This window comes from Lineus longissimus, chromosome 4 (genome assembly GCF_910592395.1).
Source record: "Lineus longissimus chromosome 4, tnLinLong1.2, whole genome shotgun sequence".
NCBI classification, from domain to species: domain Eukaryota; kingdom Metazoa; phylum Nemertea; class Pilidiophora; order Heteronemertea; family Lineidae; genus Lineus; species Lineus longissimus.
This window is the reverse complement of record NC_088311.1, coordinates 24,516,903-24,539,102: the sequence shown is the minus strand read 5'-3', so window position 1 is coordinate 24,539,102 and position 22,200 is coordinate 24,516,903. Positions and strand designations below refer to the sequence as shown.

The 22,200-nt window shown below is 41.2% G+C and overlaps 1 protein-coding gene across 9 annotated transcripts in view; it reads left to right on the top strand.

Annotated features, from left to right (window-relative positions):
- Positions 1-18,186, top strand: part of LOC135487037 (rho-associated protein kinase 2-like) — a 30,210-nt gene extending 12,024 nt beyond the window's left edge. The window contains exons 14-35 of one of the 9 annotated variants that reach the window (XM_064770327.1): positions 315-403; positions 696-804; positions 925-1,164; positions 1,294-1,459; positions 1,631-1,888; positions 2,064-2,224; positions 2,458-2,642; positions 2,846-2,915; positions 3,158-3,261; positions 3,667-3,753; positions 5,410-5,596; positions 5,869-5,962; positions 6,269-6,363; positions 6,582-6,704; positions 6,888-7,116; positions 7,333-7,495; positions 7,728-8,002; positions 8,253-8,318; positions 8,547-8,691; positions 9,013-9,033; positions 11,524-11,598; positions 15,031-18,186. In XM_064770327.1, coding sequence (XP_064626397.1) covers positions 315-403; positions 696-804; positions 925-1,164; positions 1,294-1,459; positions 1,631-1,888; positions 2,064-2,224; positions 2,458-2,642; positions 2,846-2,915; positions 3,158-3,261; positions 3,667-3,753; positions 5,410-5,596; positions 5,869-5,962; positions 6,269-6,363; positions 6,582-6,704; positions 6,888-7,116; positions 7,333-7,495; positions 7,728-8,002; positions 8,253-8,318; positions 8,547-8,691; positions 9,013-9,033; positions 11,524-11,575 — 2,919 coding nt within the window. In that variant the 3' untranslated portion in view covers positions 11,576-11,598; positions 15,031-18,186. Of the gene's footprint in view, positions 1-314; positions 404-695; positions 805-924; positions 1,165-1,293; positions 1,460-1,630; positions 1,889-2,063; positions 2,225-2,457; positions 2,643-2,845; positions 2,916-3,157; positions 3,262-3,666; positions 3,754-5,409; positions 5,597-5,868; positions 5,963-6,268; positions 6,364-6,581; positions 6,705-6,887; positions 7,117-7,332; positions 7,496-7,727; positions 8,003-8,252; positions 8,319-8,546; positions 8,692-9,012; positions 9,034-9,865; positions 10,025-11,523; positions 11,599-13,050; positions 13,075-15,030 lie in introns of those variants that run through there. The other 8 variants (XM_064770320.1, XM_064770328.1, XM_064770326.1 and 5 more) reach the window with 8 other exon arrangements.
- Positions 18,187-22,200: the final 4,014 nt, after the last annotated feature.

Below are 22,200 nucleotides of genomic sequence, written 5' to 3'. Positions count from 1 at the left end.
TGATGAGTTTTGAAATAATGAGTCAAAGCTGGTGTGCCTACCTTCTGATGTAAACAGACTTTTCTGATACTTTTAGGGAATCAATTTGGACTTTGGCTTTAGGTTTGTGTATTTTATATCCGATCAAAAAAGTCAGGATTTGAACACTATTGTACCTTACATACACATTACTGAGCGCATGGAAAGGATGTTACTTTTGATTATTTCGATACTTTGGTATCACTTCTGCCTTGTAGGTTCACAAGCATTGTTTCCTGATCAGTTTTGATCTCCTTCCCCTGCACGGAATGCATGTTTTGCATCTTATCTTGTAGCCAAATGATATCCAGATGAGATTAAAGCACCTTGAAGATCAGCTGAAGGCAGAACGCCTCTCCAAGCAGGATCTAGAACACAAATATGCGTAAGTTCGTTATACATCCTTGATTGACTGAAGTCCGTTTCTCAAGAAAAAAGCGCTGCACACAAAAAACTAAAATGGCTGCAAAAAGTTGTCAGTATTTCACTTGAAGTGACTCGTTCTTGGTCATGCTCTGTCCGGTTCTGGCTACGTAAGTATTTTTTAGGTACTTCAAACTTTGAAGTTTCAGTTAAGTATAGCATGTTCAACTGATGCATTTTCTGCCGAGGAACACTCGATGCTGTCTGATGTTTGGAAATATCTGTTGATTACTGACCATAATTCTTGTTTTCAGAGTGACGATAAAAGACCTCGATCGTATTTCTGCCGAGGAACACTCAATGAGACAAATCACCAATGAGTACGAGAGGAACATCGCTCTCATCAAACATGACATGAAGGAGGTAAGAACATGCTCTAGTCAGCATTTAGTCTTTTGTCTCAGCAGCCCTGTGTTATCTAATGATTATGACAAGAATAGTCAATTTCGAACCAGTTTTAATATTTGCCAATCGATTTTTCAGGCGGCGAGAAAATATGACCTGGAACAAGAGTCTCACCGAAACACAGAAAAGAAGTTACAAGAAGTGGAGTACATGCTTAACAATGAACGGAAGGCTAAACAAAACATGGCATACGATAGCGACAAGGTGTCAGAGAGGGTCAGCTTCTTGGAGCGACAGATTACGGAGCTGACCGATAACCTGAAACAGGAGTCCGACAACTGCTTGAAGTTCAAGAAGATGTATGGCGAGTTACAACAGGTTGGTTTTACGAGTTGTTGATAGAGGTTCATGTTGGAGTTTTCCTCCATTAAAAACAGTTGTTTGGTTAGACTTGGACATTACATGATCACCTGTCAACTCGCCTAACCTATCTCTCCTCTTTGACAGCGGTACAAACACCTTGATGATGGCTATGGTGAGGTGCACAGCAAGTACAGCGAGACAGTCAATATCAAGCAGAATCTGGAGAAAGAGTTGATGCAGTTACAGAATGCCTTGGATGAGGAGAGGAGTGCCCGGGCGTTGGGATCAGATCATATTGTAGAGTTAGAAAGTGAGTGATTGTTTGGGTTGTAGTCACACTGATCATAGATGTAACACTTTATCCTTCTGACCTTTCACGCAATGTGGTCAAAACGTAGAAACCTGATGGCTCTGGTCGTGGGCTATTTCAACATTGACTATTTGGAGGGACATAAGGATTCATTCAAATTTTTCATTCCAGATCGCAATCGCTCTCTGCAGACGGAGCTGATGAGGTCGAAAGACAAGGAAGCAGCTGTGATACGAGAAAACCAGGATATCCAACAGACAATTATAAGTTTAGAGAAATCTAAAGCAAACACGGAACTCGAGTTCAAGACGTACATGATGAAATATGATCAAGAGGTGCTAGCTCACAAGGAAACTGTGGCAAAATTCAACCAGGACAAGAAACACATACTCATGTCGACTGAGGAGGCTAACTTGGAGGCGATTAAAGGTGCGTTGGCTGTCTGATGAGGATTGACGTTGGGGGTGTCTGTACAGCATATGCCTTCTCTTTAAACTGCCAGGTAGTTGGCCCAGACATCATCCTCGTCAGCTGATATGGGCTGGTGTGTCATTGATGTGAGTAGCCTCTCACCCCCTTGTCTTTACTTTCTCTTTATTTACAGAGATGCAGATAAAGTATGACCAAGAAAAAACGTCACGGCAGAGAGCGGAGAGTCGTCTGCTTGAAATCGAAAAGAAGAAGTCAGAAATGTCAGTTGATTTTGGACAGATGCAGCAGCGGCTGACAGGGTTACAGGGAGAACTGTTGGCAGAGATTGAAAAGGTATGCAAGGGGTGGTGACTTCTGGTTCCTGGGGAATGATATTTGCAGTGCTAGTAAAACAATTACGCGTTTACTTCTAAAATAAGTCCTCGAAAACTGCATGTATGGTTGGAGTATCCTTGCATCGGACCCTTGTTTGGCCAGAAGAGTTTACCAAAGGTGCAACTGCTGCACATTCAACTTGAAACCTGCAGACACTTTGTTGAACGTCATCTCCTTCCTTTGATTTCCAGAATAAAGGCGTCCAGTCTCAACTCGACCAGGAGATCCAGAAGCGTAACTCAATGCAGATGGACCTGACCAGCACCCAGCAGAAGTTAGGCCAGTACAGACATATGGAGGCACAGCTCAATAAGGACGTGAGCGACCTCAAGGACGAGAAGAGAAGACTAGTCCAACAAATCAAGAAGGTGCAGAAGTAAGTAGGGTTGGGTCCAGGCCGACTTTGATGGTTCTCTCTTCGACTCATTCCTGTACTCTTGTCTTCATATAGTGATGAGATTCCTGGAATGATATCAAGAGGTGTTTCCAAGCATTCCTCCACACTGTGAAATGTTCACAAAAATTCTCATCAGCATTTGTCCAGTATTATAATATATGGTTGTTTTGTCTTACCTTCAGTGAATTGAATGGTAACAACCTCCAGATGAAGGAACTGCAGGATCAGTTGGAAGCTGAACAGTATTTCTCCGTAAGTTGAAAGCCCTGCTCAGATGAGGCCGATGTCATGTCTAACTTACAGGCTCCTCGGTGGATTGAGACTGGGTTGACCTCTAACACACAAATGATATGGTTTGGTTTCTGAAATCCCCCCATTGTTAACTGCTAACAGAATCCAGGAGTTCATTCTTTATATGAAACTCTTGAACAAACTTTCTAATTCAAAACCGTAGGATCAAGGGTAATCCTAAATGTCTTATTCTTTTGTTGCAGACATTATACAAAACCCAGGTCAAGGAATTAAAGGAGGACGTAGAAGATAAAACCAAACAATTCCAAGACTTAGATATTGATAATAAGAATTTAAAACAAGAAAGGTAAGCCTGTTGTGAATTGTGCCAACGTGAACAGTGATCGGAGTACGTGCTCTGTCTTCTGTCATGAGGTGAAAGCGAAATACGTCCATAGGCTATACTACGAAGGGTTCTCAACTTATGATGCTTCCATTTCTGTTGACATGTTGTGATGTTGGTGGGGTGGTGTGTTACAATGCCCTGCACACTGGTGAGCTATCTTGGTCTGCTTCTCTCAACTGACCAACCCAGTGGATTGAAGTGGGTGACTCCTAGGCTACATCTGCGAGGTGTCGACTGAACGCTCTGGACCTTGCTGCTTGCAGTTCCCTTGTGTCTACACACCTCTAGAGCTCGTCCACTGACTGTGATATTCGATGTTGTTGTATTGTGTTAGAATGCTTCTAGAAACTCTATCGTCTGTTGCAGGGCCAACACAAAAGCACTTTTACATCTTGCACTCAATGTAGTGGAGTTGATTATAGCTGGACAAGATGTTGATCCTGATTGGTTGAGGTTAGGCAATATGCCTGTTTACATCTGCAGCATGGCACGTCTGTTTCTGCTCAAGTTTGCTAGAATATTTATACGACATATATGCAGGGTGTACCAAAAAACTGCATACCAGATTTAGCACTCTGTATTTAAAAAATCAGCTGTAGTTTAATTGTATGGCAAACTTTGAGCAGAAGTGTTAAGTGCACCTTTATTTTTAACCAGCTGTTCAGAACCTGATTTAGTTTCCCTGTTTTTTTCTAGAATGAACAATTTTTTACGCTGACCATTTGTTTCATGGGATTTACCTTGTGATGCTCATTATAAACATGACGGAAAAAAATTTTTTTTCTAAAATTAAAAAAAAAATTTCACAATTTTTTTTCTCATGAAAATTCGGCAAAAACTGAAATGCTCGTGAAAATTTGGTGATTAAAGTAATAGCATGTTCGACAATGATCCCTATTAAGCTTTTATGAAATGTTCTATGATTGAGTTGCCTTTGCAGAGTGTGTCAAAGATTTGTTTGCTTTGCTGTGCTCATTTATTTTAAAATTCCAGCCCTGAAATGTATGAAAACTTGTGGTTTCCAGTAAGGGGCCATGCATGAACTTATCAGGGTGAACTGACAGTATTATGCTTTGTGTTTAGTTTACCTCATGAAAGCTTGGAATGTTTTTTCATGAAATGTTTCCTTATTTCTGAGTGACAAAATCTTGAAACTCACCAAAAAAAGTGGAAAGTGAAGAGAATTTACCACAAAGAGGTTGTGATTTAGAGTTTTCAAAACCAGTTCTTACAAGAACTCTTTTCAGTTGTTGAACCAATTGTTCTCCCTCCCTTCTTATATGAGTATTCCAGTCTGCATGATTTGTGTCTTATTCTACAAACTCAGACTTTAGGACTGACCCCAGATTAAGTTGTGCATGTCTTTAGTGGCCTCTACTTGTAGATGTTCTTGATTAACACCTTCAACGCCAAACCTACGTGGCCCAAATCCCCCCTCTTTGAGCTGGTTATCGGAGTCTCATGGACTTCATGAAAGAACTACGCCATCGCCATCTTCAGGGCAAGGTAGGTACTGGTAGGACCGTTTGGTCTTTTCAGTTCCTAAATTGCCCAGAAGATGGCGATGGCGTAGTTCTTTCATGAAGTCCATGAGACTCCGATAACCCGCACAAAGAGGGGGGATTTGGGCCACGTAGATCTACGTGGTTCGCCGCTGAAGGTGTTAACCGCATACTGAAACCAATTCAATTCAATTCAAATTATGCTCCACTTTTAAAAAAAGTACAGAGAAGAAAAACCTAACAGTAATTATACATGATGCCTGACATACTTTGGACATGTTTTGTCTTCCCCTGCAGATAACCAAGGCAGGTGTTCTTATTCCCATAAACATTTCATCAATCTTCACCAAATTACACTTTTCTGGAATATTGATCCCAATTCTGAATTCAGTGGTGATGATCGAGATCAAAAACTTGTTGAAACTCGCATAACTACTCGAAGTTGAGAAGATTGAATCACTGCAGAAGCGCTTGGCTATAATCGTTGTTGAGTAGGCCTACTGGTACATTTAGCAGAGACTGTTCTCTTCTCTGGGATAGTGCCCCCCCCCCCCCCAAATATGAAGTATGTAGGCTTCGTCCTTTACATTTCTTGTTTTCTTTGCAGGGATTCAGTACTTGCCCAGCTCCAACTCGCTCTTGCCAAGGCGGACTCTGAACAGCTTGCACGGACGATCGCCGAGGATGGCTTGTCGGACGTTGAGAAGGAGAAGACAATGTTAGAATTAGAAATTAAGGAATTAATGTCTCGGCACAAGAGTGAATTGTCAAAGAAGGAGTCACATTTGTCATCGGTAAGTTGACCTTGACACCTGAAACTTGACCTTGACTCTTGAAACTCGACCTTGACACTTGAAACTGGACATGAATGTGAAATGTATTATTAATTTTACATCGAGGAAAGAATAAATTTAAGATCTTACCTTCAAATGTGATTCAGCTCTGGATTCGACCTTGAAAAAACCTGAGATTTGACCTTGAATTTGACTTCAGGAAATGAGCAGCTCTAAAGTTCCTTTCGGCGTCAAAATTCTTTCTTTACTTCAACTAATTCATTGTTTTCCAGATGGAGGTGAACCTGAATGGGTTAAGTAAACAGATAGAATCCTACCAGACAGAAAAGGATGAGCTCAATACAAAAATCAAGAAACTGAGCGACGGTGAGTTGGTTAGAGATCTGTCAGGTATCATCTTCTACATAGCTTTGGACAAAATGTTCACCACTGACTTTTAACATGATAATATTCGATTCCGTTGTGATATTTTGAAGAAATCCCAAATAAAAGGAATAAGGATATGCTGACAAAAATTAAATATTAAGGTGTTTTTCCATCTATGAGTCTAGTTTCATCGAGTTAAATGGAGGATACAGGTTTGTAAAAACGGATCAAAGTTTTCTTTTGTTTGCCTCCATCTTTTTGTTGCTAGTTGAATTTGAGACATTATTTGATTGTTGTCTTCTGCAGAACTTGAAGCAGCCAAGTCAGACAACACAACCAATGACAGTGAAAACCAACTACTTAAGAAAGCGTTACATGAGGAGAAGGTGAAAAAGATACAGGTGAGATACCGCTACATGTCATATGTCGTAGATCAAGTTAGGGATATAACTGTCAAATGCTTGGCAACAGGTGATCTGTTGAGTGTATTGCTCATCTCTGGTACAAAATATCAAATGATATGTAACAGTGGCAGATAGATAATTCAATTAAGACAAGTTGGTCATATAGGTGGGTCCCCCTGTGATAAAGATTGTATTCATTTGTGTCATCTTTTCAGGCTGTGAATAAGTTGGCAGAGATTATGAATAGGAAAGAATTCAAGAATACAAAGAAGGTCAGCTCGGCGGACCTTAGGAAGAAAGAGAAAGAGTGCAAGAAATTACAGCAGGAGCTTACCATGGTGAGTGTAATGTCCCAGGGATGTCATTTTAACTGAATAGTAAAGTGGTAAGATGGGTGAGAGTGGAGAAAGAGGGGGACATGTTGAGTGAGTCAGTTGAGTGAGGTGAAAAACTGAGATTCCTGTCTCTACAACGCCTAATGAGTATCTGGTCATAACCGTAGCGTGATCTGATTATTTCAGGAAAAAGAAAAGTACGCTAAGATGTCGGAGAAGTTCCAAAAGGATCTGTCAGATGCTCAGGTCGCCCTCTATGAGGAGATCCAGTCACGTCAAAAGGCGCAGATGGAAGCCGACAGCAAAGACAGTGAAATTGAACAGTTAATGCAGAAAGTCAGTCTCCTCAACATTGATAGTATCTCGGTGAATAGCAATGAATTGGACACACCGATAGGCGAAGACGGAGTGCCAGGTTCGTAAACGACACTTTCAAATTCTGAAAAAGTGTATTTTAGGTGCCATACTTCAGAAAATCAGATCAACACTACCTTGCATGTTTTGTTCTTGGCAAGACTCTCCTAAAAATCGAAGGAAATTCTGAAAAATTTTTATTGTTGGATGAAAGAAGTAGAAAGTAATAGCTTGGAGTTTCATATAATGCATTTGAATATTTTGATATTTCTTCCAGAATCTGCTCGCCTTGAAGGATGGTTATCAGTGCCCAAGAACAGGAATATCAAGCGCTACGGCTGGACGAAGCAATATGTGGTCGTCAGTATGAAGAAGATACTCTTCTATAACTCGGAGAGTGATAAACAGAATGCAGACCCTGTCCTAGTCCTAGATATCGAGTAAGTAGCGTTGTATTTTCTGATTCTATCGTTTCATTGGTGACTGATCTAGTTTACTCAAAACTCAAGTTGCACCCATCAAGAGATTACCAACAAGCTCTGACAACAGACACAATGTCACAGATACAATGCCAAAAATATTCATACTCTTTGAAATTCTCACGAATTCAATGCGAAGTACAGTAGTCAGCCCTAGGGAATCATTTTCTAAGAATATTCGTTCATTTTTCAGTAAATTATTCCATGTGCGGTCCGTAACCCAGGGTGATGTCATACGTGCAGACACCAAGGACGTGCCACGCATATTCCAAGTTCTCTATGCAACGGAGGGTGAAAATCGCAAACCGGAGGAACAGCTGGAGGTGCTGCCACCTGGCGAGAAGCATATGATTCAGTACAAAGGCCACGATTTAATGGAGATCCATTTCCGGACGCCTGCAGCTTGTGAATGTTGTAATAAACCGTTATGGCATATGTTATCCCCGCCGGCAGCTCTAGAATGCAAGCGTAAGTTTGGAATAGTCTAAATGGTACTAATTGTTTAAAACATACTGACTGAAGTCCTTATCCAAATGCATATTGGTGGGCTAATTGTTGGATCATGTCGAATTACACTGTAGTCTGTGTCAAGCTCCCAACATCACCTCTCATTAGTGGTGACCATTTGTTATCCCTGAGCTAGTGCATTCACATCTCCAGGTCGGTGCCAGTGCATTGAAAGATGTCAATTCAAGTTTGCGACCTCTTGTCTTTTCAGGCTGCCATGTAAAGGTGCACAAAGATCATTTTGACAAAAATGAAGAATTTCTGGGATACTGTAAAGGTGAGTGATGATTTTCTTGAAAATTCCTCGTGCTGCAGAGACTCTGTGGCCCAAGAACTCCTTTTGGAGTGTTTCCCAAAGGAAGTTACTTTCCACCATCTTAGGCTAGGCTTGCCCTCTGGAAAGTGTTTATACAGGTCACCCTGAGGAAGGTGGCACTTGTTTCTGTGTTGTTGTTTTTTTTAGTGTTGATCAGATCATCATGTTTCCCTCTTGCTTGTTTTGCAGTGAATGTCGATGCTCAATCTGCCAAAGACCTACTCCTGCTGGCAACGTCCCCGCAAGACCAGCAGATATGGGTCAAGAAGCTCAGTAAGCGAATCAACCGCAAGGGAATCACGCCACAGCCAAGCTTTGATAAGGGAACTCCAACGTAAGCATCATTCTCGTGTTCTGGTTAGAAACAGGAGTAATACACACCACATACTGTGAACCAGTAACTTTTAATAAGGGGCATGTTATTTTCATGAATGTTCCAAAAATAACTGTGCATTGAGTTTCGTCAGATGGCCATGAACAAAGACTCTCCCAGTCACTAAAACCAAGAAGTCAGGCAGCCCCTGTCAATCAAAGTACAGACAAAATCCATAGTGTACATGTATGAATGAAATATCTACTCTATTTGATTGTCTATAATAATTGTCACATTTGCAAGAAGTATTGGTGGTTACCCCTTTGGCTTTGTTTTATCTAGTAGTATGCAAGGGACCCCTGTGTAAGTACTAACATTGATTTTATACATCCCAAACCGGCTGAAATATCGCAAACTAACGGAAGCACAAGATATCCTTAAAAACTCCCAGTACCGAAAATGCACTCCTACTACACATCCATGTCTGTCTTCGATGAATTACCGTAAAGATCTCTCTTTCTCGGTTGTAATTTCGCTGTGTGTACTTGTCTGTATTCCCCTGTATGTACGTCGACAACCTTCAATATTCGCTCATTCCTCATTTTGGGGCAGTAAAGGGACTCTGCCAAGTAGCGCAACATGGCTGGAGTTTGTCTGAAGAGAGACAGACTGGACAAAAGGTCTTACAGTGTTTGTGCAAACCAGCAAAACTCCTCTACACATCCCTTCCATATCCCGCCACCGACAAATTCACATGATACTGTTATTGTTAACCCTGAAATGTTTGCAAAGCTTGAAGTTGCGGATTGGCCATTTGGTGGTGGTTCACGATTGGTGGTTCACGAAAGCATTTTCACCAGTTCGTCATGTGATGTTGACATGTGATGGCAGAACTCGTGTTTTTCACTCATTCACCTCTTTATCATCAGCTGACAACTTTCAACTTGCCATGAATGGCCACGTTACAATCTGGCAAAGCAACTCTAATAGATTCTCAGTTGTGTAAACAAGAATTGTACAACTGGGTTAGTTCTAAAATGGAGAAAATGACTATTTTAGCACAAAAAACAATCCCAACCAATACACGATGTAATCCTCAACACCGTTTCTTCCTATCTTATTCTTAAGGCCTGTGATACCCCAACCTGTAAATGTTTGTATCTTCTTCATCTAATTTTGTTTCAACTTTGGGTAGGGTAAGAGATGCTGTTTTGCGGACGAAACCTCCGTCTAGTTCAACAACCCCACGGTCCGTGTCCACTGTGACAAAGCCGAAGTTACGAAACTTGATAAGAAGGCATTCTTGGGCTAGACCTTTTGACACCGGTTCTAATAAATAAGTTGTATTGGTGTTGTAAGTAAATGACTTTCTTTAATGAGTCATGTTTATTCTAGATGTGTTCCTTGTTGACAACTGACCTTGTTCAACGTCAATCTCAACTTTGATATTACATGTCGGCTGTTGAGTCACTTTCCTTTCTCGAAGGCATGAAATCATTATCACCAATCATTATCATTAAGGGTCTAAATCTTAGTATTTCTTCGTCTTTGCTTGTCAGTTAAGAAAAATATCTTGTGGTGTACCTTTGGACGAGGTTTAGATACTGGTTGTTGCTTCGGGCAGAAACCTTGTTATTTCTTCACCAAAAAACTATTTGATAAACAAATGGATTCGTGTCTGATCCAATGAATCCTAAAACACTCACCTCGGCCTCGGAACACATCTGGTTTGAAGATGGCCTTCTGTACATGCACCAGTAAAAGCTTTAGAAAGAGTCTCGTCCAAACGCTTGCTTATCCTAACCTCTACCTACACCCGACCAAGGCTTTGCCTGGATGTTTCCAATTAAATGTCTTTTGTACGAAGTGGTCAAAAGTGTTATTGAAAGGGTTGCTGATATTAACAAATAAAATTTGAAAAAGAACTGAGATGCCAAATGTAGAAGTAAAGGAAGTCAATGAACCTATCTAACCGAAAAGGGAAATTCTCATAATTCTTTTGATGGTGGCAAGTATACTTTATGACGGTGATGTTGCCACCATTGATTCAAGGTTAAACAATCGTTATTGAAAGTAACTTCCTCAGCTTTATTCAGTATAGTCAAAACAACTTACTTCAGTAGCCAAGTTGTTGTTCAATCTGCCTGAATGGTTTAACTCATAAATGTTGAAGATATGACAAGTAAGTTCTGGAATATCATGATGCAATACCTAAGAGTAACTGTGCACCCCTTGCTGCCCCTATCTTGTGTGTCAGCACATGTAGATTTAGCCCATTTCTTGTTCATGGATCCATAGAGGTTTCTCTCTGTCATTGAATAATTGACCGTTCAAGGAGATGATATGAGTCAGTCATGTTGGGGCTCCTAAGGTATGTGCTGCCAATAAAAGAAAAACTTGTTGAAGACTGACATGAGTTGAAGATTGTCAGCTAGTGGTGTTATATTTGTGAATGAGTGGAAGATGAGTTTGACGTGCAAGAATTCAACGACAGGCCCCCCCCAAGTCCTAAAGGAACGCCTGTGTACATGAAGTACATGAATGCATGCACACAGCATATAGAAAGCAGTGTCTGATCACAATGTATTTGTTGTAAATATCAACCAGACAGTGACTTTTAATATGCGGTGACCATGGCTGGAGGTCACGATTCATGCTGCCGATGACACAAGTTTGTACAAAACCAACCGATTGGGGCAGAGTTTTCTGTAATCTAGTGATATTTGTATCTGGTATAGAATAATTCAAGGTTTTCTTTTACTATTTTAATACTTGTGGCAAAAAGAGTATATTCCCCTTATTGACATTCATCTTTTGTGTCAAGTCTAATCATGCTATTCGTCATGTGTTTAGCGTGTCTGGCCAGGCTAAGACACTGAAAGCAGCCAGACTGAAGGGCAAGTAGACCTTGTCCTTGGCTTACTCTAGGTGAGTTCAGGTCATTTATAACTCCTCTGCGGCTCTGGGCCAGTTGCTGAAACAGTGCTAGAATTAGTGTGACGCCTGATAGGAAATATTGCCAAGCTAAGACTTAGCAAATAGTGCCAAGCTAAGACTTCGCGTTGGCTTAGCTTGTTTCAGGAGCTGGACCCTGGTGCACTCTCGAGGAGCTGCTGGTGCAGGTAACGGTCTGAACACGAGAGGAGGAATGATTTCTTTGAAGATAACAATAACATGTTCCTTTAAACCCTTTCATACCAGACTGCCATGATTGTGGTGGCACTCGCACAGAATGATAGAAGCAGTTTTCGTGTTGTTGGTAGGCACTGCAGTACTTTACACTAAAACTGGACACCTCCAGCCAAACCTTGAGGGCAAGATTTTTTTGTTGAATTTTGACCCAATGACAATGGTTTGGTTGAACTAATCAAGGAACAGGTTTGGCGCGTCTGCTGTTTCTTCTGACCTTCAGTCGACAGTATTTTGGTTGTTGTATTATTCTAGGATGTTATCTTCAAGGTGATCTGCCTCTGTTGTTCAGATTGGTGTAGGGCACACAATAGCAAGCAACTCAGGTCGCATCAGTGGATCAAGGAATGCTTGTGGTTCATGGTACCTGTATAAATGTTGGTTCGGTTATTTTTCTCAATCCCTCTAGAAACTAGATTGCCAGCTGTTGATTATTTTGGCTTATCAATGTAAAAAATTCTTACATTTATTTCATTTTTTCTCCTCGGGTTTTAGCAGTTGTTTTCAATTAAGCGAGAAGCTTGGGTTAACCACTGTCATTTTTTTCTCATCCTCGACTTCTCAAGTTTGAATGTCTTAAGTTGCTTTTCACAACACCTAGGATCAGAACACACTTGTCTCACAGCATTTGTTTATGACTGTTCAAGTCTCATCGCCCACAGCAACTGCTGCTTGTGATTCCTAAATTCAACTGTGGCGCCGATTCACATTCCTCAAGGAATACTCTTGAGTTCATCCTGGAACAATCGTCACTGTACACTTATCAGGTGATTGAGCAATCACAGTGCTCTCTACTGAGACAACGTTAAATAGTGCAACGTTTAAAGCAGTGGATGTGGGTGTACAGTAAAGCATAAAAATGCTGTGAGCTGAGTGTGATGCAAAGGAACATGCAATCCTGCTGTACATTCTGTGCAAGTAGCGTGCAGCTTGTCTGGTCTAGGTTGGGTGTACATATTGACAAGATGCATGTTGACATGTTTTCAGAGCAAAATCCTCTCAATTACACACTGAAGCTTTGTGGAAGAAGTAGGGACTGCAAAATCCTCTAAAGATGTTGATATGAAAAAGTAAACTATGAAAAATAAAAACAATAGATGAAAGGGGATTACATCTCTCATCGATTGTGAAATTTCACCCTGCCATAAAACGGATAATGTCACATTCACCTCATATTCTCATTTTGATCAGACTTCGGCGAACATACAGTCATAGGTAACTATTGGGTGGAAATTGTGAAACACTTTCCTGGAGTTTGATATTCACTGCATGATATAGGATAAGAAGTTCTCTTGTCGCTGTGAAACCTCATACGCTTAGTCTTGAATGCTCATTACTCAAGAAAGTGGTCTTGAATGCTCATTACTCAAGAAAGTGGTCTTGAATGCTCATTACTCAAGAAAGTGGTCTTGAATGCTCATTACTCAAGAAAGTGGTCTTGAATGCTCATTCCTCAAGAAAGTGGTCTTGAATGCTCATTACTCAAGAAAGTGGTCTTGAATGCTCATTACTCAAGAAAGTGGTCTTGAATGCTCATTACTCAAGAACGTGGTCTTGAATGCTCATTCCTCAAGAAAGTGGTCTTGAATGCTCATTACTCAAGAAAGTGGTCTTGAATGCTCAATTTCTAGTAATGTTGGCTTTAGTTGTGTCGGGAGTAAAGTGAACTTGAAGTGATGTGTGTTGCCAGTCTGTTCCTAGCGTGTCTCAAAGGTGTATCTTCAAACTCAAGAATAAACCACAAGAATCCAGATCAATTTAGGATGCACTTTTGAGATGCCCTGCCATAGCTTGGTTTGGAGGGGTTATCCTATGGTTGTGTGAACTGTCAGTTAAGGCTTGGGGCCCTGATACAGTTTGGTGTGTGCTGAAATTTGATTCTAATTGCAGTGCTCATTTCAGGTGTGGATAGATCCTTTTTCTAGACACAGTGATAGCGCTATATAGAACAGCCAAGGGACTACAAACTAACAATATTAGACATGCTTTCCGCATGTAGTGTTGATATCATGCTTAAAAGTATAGATTGTAGTGAAAAGACGTAACATTTCAGCATCAATTTGGACATTTTCAGGCGATCTTCAGTTTATCAGACTGATGTTTATTGGGCTTAGTCAGGTAGCAGGCTCAGCATTTGATTGAAAGTGAAACAATAGCTGAGGGATGAAGGCTGAAGGCTGTATTCATAGTATAGGTCGACGACTGATGTGGAAAACTTAATTCTGCATTGGTCATTGGTCCCCGTCAGCAACTGACTTATACAAGTTGAGAAAAAATAGAGTGGTTTCATGTGACGTCATCACCAGCCATGCTGGGGGGACAGACAAAAGAAAGTTAGCCCAAATGACCATGACAACATTTAAATTAATCAATTCAGGCATGACAAATCATTGTTCTGGCTAACTGTGAAAGCACTCTATGACCACGGAATATTCGCTTTGATCATTATTCTGCTCAAAACGGTTCAATCACCTTCACCCCTTGAACTATTTACAGAATTTTTTCAACACAAGTTATTCTTTTTTGCTGTGTCACTTATTTTGTCAGGGTTCAAAGGATTTGTTTCTATTCACTGGCAGGTGTCTTTTGATAAGATCTGATCACTTTATTGTGTGAGTGTTTCACTGAGCATGCCATAGAAAACACGGATACTTAGCTTGATTTTCTTTCTTCGATTGCAGGAGTATTATTTGATGTGTAGTTGGGTTTTGTCTTGCTTATAGACAGATCTTAGATCAACATGTAGATCGTAACTGGAGGCATCCTTTTTGTGGCCACTACTTTAGCTCACATATCATGTTAACCTTGTTTTTGATTCATTATTGGACCAATTCCCTCTTTGAATCTCAACAATCATACGTCCTGTGAAAACTGGGAAGTCCAATGCATCCGATGTACAGTAAACAGTACGCCGGCGGTTCCAACTTGTAGGAAATACAATGTTTAGGTCATGCCGCATTCTGTTTTGAAGTGTCAGTTTCATCTTTTAGAAAGACGATCTGACTGTTTTTATATTGAGATATGATAAACAATGCAGTCACTCTTCTGCTACACTGTTTGTAGATAGGTAATATTTCCAACTAAATTGCTGGTGTGAAGTCAGCAAGTGTCATCTCAACTTAAGATATCACCAGAAACTTTGTCTAACCTGTCATCTTCCGTATATTTCAGGGGGCCACCAAGAGGTGCGCGGACGTACCAATCATTTAGTCTCCCGTCAAAATCGTCAGCGGCAAGTAAAGCAGCAACGTTACCGAACATGGCGAGACAGAAATAGGTGCTCCAGGGTCGATATGCAGCCCAGCTTGTCATGTCTCGGCTAATCTTCCATGACGATCGACTCAGTGTCCTTGGTTTCTTCAAGTGTTCTAATTATGTTGGCTTTGATGGATGTCATGTGTTCGACAATGTAATCAAGACTTATCACCCCACCATGAATTAAAACTGTAAAACACACTCTTATTTGGAGTGAATTTAGTCTCTTAAAATGAGCCATTGGCTGATCGTGCTCTCAGTGTTCAGAGGTTCTCCCTCTGGTGTGTATATAGGCAATCACAGATGCAACTTAAGATTTAAATCTTTACTCATAAGCTACACCTTTATCCTTTTCTAAAGCATTCAGGGCCGGATTCACATGAGGTGTATAATAACCCTTTGTGAATTAGGCCCTTATGCAAAAGTTGGCCTATTATGGCGGGCTATGAAAGGAAATGAACATAGCAAATCGTGTTTATTACCTTAGCAACAACTTACGCTGTATAGAAAAGGTTGTGGGCCGGGATACATGTACACTGTCTCTTTAAAGGGGTACGCCGTTCGTAATTACTTGTGATCCAGTCAAACAGAAATGCACTAATACACAATGCTGTAGTGCAGTTATTGTGAATACAAATTTGTTTAAACTTGGTATTCATTGTTTTTGAATATCAGTCTACACAACGGAAATGTTGAAATTTATATTGAGTATGTATATTCCATGTTGCACATTTTTAAATTCAATTACAAATTCAAACATTTTTACGAACGGCGTAGGCCTTTAATATTGCTTTGTTATTTTCCAACGTATGTAATTATAAGTGCCTTGTTTTTATGGTCAGAGCTTCCACAATTTGTAATATGGTTCATTTGATAACTGAGTCTCTTTATGTGAGGCTCATTTGTGTATTTGTACATTCATTTAGATAGCTGTGTTGTGAGGTATTACTACATGTACTCGAAAACTCGACTCTGAGGCATCCCAATACATACCATTCATATTTTAGAAGGATAGCCCAAAACAGAGAGTTGCTTTGGAAAATTCTTGAAAAATGTTTTCCAAATGACGTGTTTTGAGAAAAAGTACATGTTGATTAATGGACCTGCACATCTTAAAAAACAATTTTGTTGTCCAAATGCATAATCAGAAGCAATTCAAAACGATAGAGATTGGATATAGTTCCTGTCTCTCGTGAGTTGGTTAAACTGTGGGAGTTTAAATTTCCTTTAAGTTTGCATGCTTTTGTTCAATTCTTTATCAGATTTATCTGTGTTGACATGCCAATTTTAGGGCTCTTCTAACGACGTTTCTAATGCCTGGAAATGGATGGTTGAGATGTGGTCACTGAAATGTGGGCGAGCGCACAAGAATACTGTGTGAAAAGTAACAATAGTTCAAAATTAAAGGGGGCTTACACGTACATGTAGAAGCTGAGTAACTAGCACATTGTGTAAGATGGTAGGGACACCTGTTGGCCATGTAGTGCAACAGAACTGACCCTCCTTGCTCCTACTTATAGTCTCCCTTTAACGCATCATGTAAAATGTTGATGAGTTATGGGTATCCCTGATGCATGATGGGTACTGTTGTCATTCATTAGCTTTGCTAATCACATAAACCGACAAACTATTTGTAATGCTAACAGTATATTGGAAAAACCAAAGATGGATATTTCATCGGCTAATATTTTGGAGGGTGTATAATGATATGAGTAATGTGTACATAATGTATATAGTACCAATATTTTCTGCTGTAGAGATTTTTTTCATTGTAATGATTTTTTTATGAGAAGGATTTAGGTAGTATAAACCGTAGATTATCTTTGTAAATTGTCCACTGGATCATCCTATTGGAACCAAGTTCCAGTGAATCATCAGGTTTCTGTGTACACCTCGGCTTATCGGCACTCCCTCAAAGCGTGGAGGGCCATAATGTGTGCCATCTGACCGTGGCATCGCTTGAAATAAGTGACACATGCAGGGTTTGAGATTGTCTCTTGTACAAAACTGTACAGACAATCTGTGGTTTCCAAATACAGTTAGAAAACAATTTATCCAAGCCAGGTTGAACATTTGGAGTTGGCCTGTCAGCTTGTTGCGGGCATGGTAATCAGCTTGGGTGATGTTATCTTCAAATGTCTTCGAATACAGGTAACGTCTTCTCTGTAAACTGTATGATAACCAACCTTGTTCCCAGGTGGCATTTGGTTCGACTTCTAAATGATATATATATATAGTCCTCATTTTACTCAGGGCTTCATTTCGTGTTGTACACCGCTCTCTCTCTCAACATGGGTGGAGCCTAATATTTGTAAGAGAAATGAGTTATATCCACTAGAAGCAATGACTGCTGTGTCAGAGAATGTTCTCATATGTTTGTCTTGAAAAGGTGTATACAGGTGTCAGCTGTGGCCACCATTGTTTTTGGTTGATTAACCTTTGGCATGGCGGACAACACTAGTCTCCACAATTCATTCAAAACCCAGATAAAGCTATGTACACTAATAACGTTTGACATTGTTATTCCTCTGTTTGCCTTCAATAAGTTCAGTTGTCACAAAATAGGTAGACTTTCTACGATATGGGTCTGAAAATGTCATCTTTGTAAAATACTGAAACCATCTGGATGTCCCCTCTGTGTTCGATGTCTACCTTTGTAGTGGACCGTTGTGCAGATGATGCAGACTCACTTGCATGGAATCAGAATTGATGTTCCATTTAAGTCAAGGCTCCTACCACCTTTAAAATCGCACAGTTGTAGAAATATGTTTAAGCATGTAGTCGTGATGATTGATCTGGTGGATGGGTGCAAAATGGAGGACTTGGGTTCATACTTCGATTGTTATGTTTAAATTCTGCAGCCATGGGTAATTTCATTGTGATAACAGTATTTACGCCAAATTGCTGACGTCCTTGCTTGTATAGTGTCAGTCTTCATAATTGGCTGGTTTGGCAGGGATATGCTGGTGCCAGTTTAGTTAGCGCTTGGTTGTGCTTGCCTACAATTTGATACAAACATTCATTTAATGATCATGTAATAATATAAGTTACAGAAAAACTTTGTTTTATTAAGTATAGTTGTTGTTCTTCATTCAAAATTGATGCTGACTCACCATTGGATTTACTTCTCCAACCTCCTTCATGATTTTGATAAGGGCAGGCCAAATCAGTCTTGGCTGCTCTGCCAAGTTGTCAACATGATGAGAGATGAGACAGTCACAGTCAGGCCAAATCAGTCCTGGCTGCTCTGCCAAGTTGTCAACATGATGAGAGATGAGACAGTCACAGTCAGGCCAAATCAGTCTTGGCTGCTCTGCCAAGTTGTCAACATGATGAGAGATGAGACAGTCACAGTCAGGCCAAATCAGTCCTGGCTGCTCTGCCAAGTTGTCAACATGATGAGAGATGAGACAGTCACAGTCAGGCCAAATCAGTCTTGGCTGCTCTGCCAAGTTGTCAACATGATGAGAGATGAGACAGTCACAACCAAGCCAAATCAGTCTTGGCTGCTCTGCCAAGTTGTCAACATGATGAGAGATGAGACAGTCACAGTCAGGCCAAATCAGTCCTGGCTGCTCTGCCAAGTTGTCAACATGATGAGAGATGAGACAGTCACAACCAAGCCAAATCAGTCTTGGCTGCTCTGCCAAGTTGTCAACATGATGAGAGATGAGACAGTCACAACCAAGCCAAATCAGTCTTGGCTGCTCTGCCAAGTTGTCAACATGATGAAAGATGAGACAGTCACAGTCAGGCCAAATCAGTCCTGGCTGCTCTGCCAAGTTGTCGACATGATGAGAGAGATGAGACAGTCACAGTCGGGCCAAATCAGTCCTGGCTGCTCTGCCAAGTTGTTAACATGGTGAGAGATATGAGACAGTCACAGCCAGGCCGAATCAGTCCTGGCTGCTCTGCCAAGTTGTTAACATGGTGAGAGAGATGAGACAGTCACAGCCAGGCCGAATCAGTCCTGGCTGCTCTGCCAAGTTGTTAACATGGTGAGAGAGATGAGACAGTCACAGCCAGGCCGAATCAGTCCTGGCTGCTCTGCCAAGTTGTTAACATGGTGAGAGAGATGAGACAGTCACAGCCAGTCCGAATCAGTCCTGGCTGCTCCACCGTGTTGACAGCATGGTGAGAGAGATGAGACGGTCACATCCAGGCCAGGTTCAAAGCAAGTCTCATCAACTTTCTCTGGAGACTTCCACCAGGGTGCAGTGGCAGTCATCTCCAGTGAAACAAACCCTGAAAATTCTAATTTACCACAAATGAAAAATACCCGACATTTGTACTTGAGTGAAACAAACAATGGTGTGGTGCTGAAAATTAAAATAAGAAAATCTGCCTGCATCTTAAACACATAGGTTATACAAAATATGACGCATTTTTCTTTCTTGACTTGCTGTATGGCATGTATATGTATTTCTTATACAAACAAACTGGTGAATTCCCAATGCATTTTTTTAAAGACATTCTTGCTAAGGCAATGAGACAGCAGTGCACCATATATCTCCTGGATGTGCCCTCCCTTCACAGCTCGCCATGTTGCCAGAGAGTGTACCAAGTCTTTTGCTGGATGTGCCATGCCCCTTCACTATGCGTACTCTGTCTGACCTAGATGTGTACTCTCCCAACGTAGTGCACCATGACCTGGCCCACACCTGGCTGCCCAAGGTCAGTGAGCCACCCGAGGTCAAGCCTGGTCCTGACCTGGCTGTATTGATGTATTTTTGGTGGGCCGTTCATCATGAGAGAAAGGACTTGGGGAGGATTCACCAGTCTTCTAAGATGACTGTAGTCCCAAGTAGTAGTCAAGTTGTAACCTACGTGGCCCAAATCCCCCCTCCCTTTGAGCTGGTTATCGGAGTCTCATGGACTTCATGAAAGAACTACGCCATCGCCATCTTCAGGGCAAGAGAGGAACTGGAAAGACCTTTCTTGTCTTTTTAGTTTCTTCTTTGCCCTGAAGATGGCGATGGCGTAGTTTTTCAAGTTCTGAACTACGCCATCGCCATCTTCAGGGCAAGGTAGGAACTGGAAAGACCGCTTCCCCACCTTGACCCGTTTGCTTTTGAATCACATCGTCACAAAGTCCTTCTCAAAGTATCTGATGACCATCTCCGCTGTTTGCGCGTCGAGGCTGCACTCCGTCAAAGACTTGTTATCAGCTGTTGCTATGGCACTGATCGCTTCCTAAACCATCGAGAAGGACTGCTCACTCTGGCAAGATTGGATCAAGGATCACTCATTTTTCTCACCAAGTTTTACCCAGGAGACAACTCTACATTGACGCCACAGGCAAAGAGAGACAATGGAACCCCCCCCCCCCTCCCCATTGCCCATTCAGCGACCGACCGAATCAAGTCTGATATCATGCTATCAAAGTTGGCAATTGTCTTCTGTTTCGAATGTTTGCAGGTTTCGAAACTGAGCGCCCTACGAACGACGAACTACAAAGTACGAGTGTCTGTCGAGTCATCAAGTCCTCTATCTACAAATTGATTCACGCGAAGCTGAACCATCTTTTATACGTGGTTGTAGGAGGTGAAGACTCGGATACTCGGATGTTCAATATATACATGTAGTTTTATTTGAAACCTGAAACATATGGACTACATTTAGCACCGGGCAGTAAAATAGACATGAATTACAAACAGTGACATACAAAAGTGAAAAAGAATAATTTTTGGTATTGAACACAATGTGAATAATTCAGTCTCGGCTTCACTGTGACCGAAAAGAAGGCGACATGTTATTATTTGATTATGTATAATCATCATGATAATTAGGAGACCCTGTCACCTGTGTGGGTGTTTGATCCAACATACCGCGTTGATGTGATTGGAGATGGAAGTTTGCCAAAGTGCCTTAAAAGGTAGGCTATAATAAAGTCAGCATTAGTCACTCACACAACGTAGTGAGTGTAATGGTTACGTATGTATAAAGTGTAAACAAAATTCATATATCCATCATGTCCATCGAATCTGAAAAAATTTGTGCAGACCCATGACAATTCTGGTTCCGCTACAGTTTGTCGCATTCCATATGGGCCGCGCGTTGGCCGATCCTGCATTCACGACGCACCGCACCCACAGTTACAACGTCGGACGTGATTCCCATTGTTTCCTTCCTCGTGACGCAATTATTTCATGACGTCATGAGCCATTGACCATTCACACAAGTAGATTTATTCACACCGGCGCCACTGAAGTGCGGGTGTGGGACATCATGTATTTAAAAATCGTCTGCTATCGGGGAAACTGTAAACTGTTGATGAATTTGCTGATGAAAATGTTGATGGGGGCCCTCTAACTTTGGTGACTTGACATTTGTTTGTTTTTAAATATTTTTCAATCAAATTGCGCTATGTTATACTTTAGAGGAATCTAGTGAGATGGTAAAAAGGAAAATAGCAAATATTTTATATGAATAGGTGATTTTGATCAAAGAGTGGAGGCCATTTTTTATAGGTTTTCGAGATGGGCCGATCGGCTTTTAGATTCTGTTGATGGGTCCTAGTACTTACAGATTATCAGCGTTGTTCCAAAAATCGAAGACAGATCGAGTTTTCACCCATCCCTATTCCTATTCGTTGTGCTGTAGGGAAGCCCCCAGCAGTTTAAATGTCCTAGGAATGTATTAGCGTCTTTTTATCGCGCGGAGTTGCATTGGACACTCTGTCGTATGTCACATCCTTCGAAGTACAAGGGACACACGATCTGCACCCTCGCGAGACGAGTTGCCCATACCAGGTAATGCCAAATCAGTTGTCTCGTATCGGTTACCCCCAAGACTAACACTGGAGGAACAGGGTTGTCCGCTTCACTGCCCATACTGCTGTAGGGACGCTCACAGCAGTTTGAAAGTCCTGTGAATGTATTAGTGTCTTTTTGTCTCAAGGAGCTGCATTGGACACTGTGAGGTGTCACATCCTTCGAACTAAAGGGACACAGCTCATGTGCCCTTATCAAACAGCACTTCAGGTTAATAGCTCAGTTGTTGTCTCGTATCAGGTACCACCCAAGAAGTACTCGAGTAGTGTTTGAGGAGATGATATGAATAAACACCAGCAAATGCTTCGTCTTC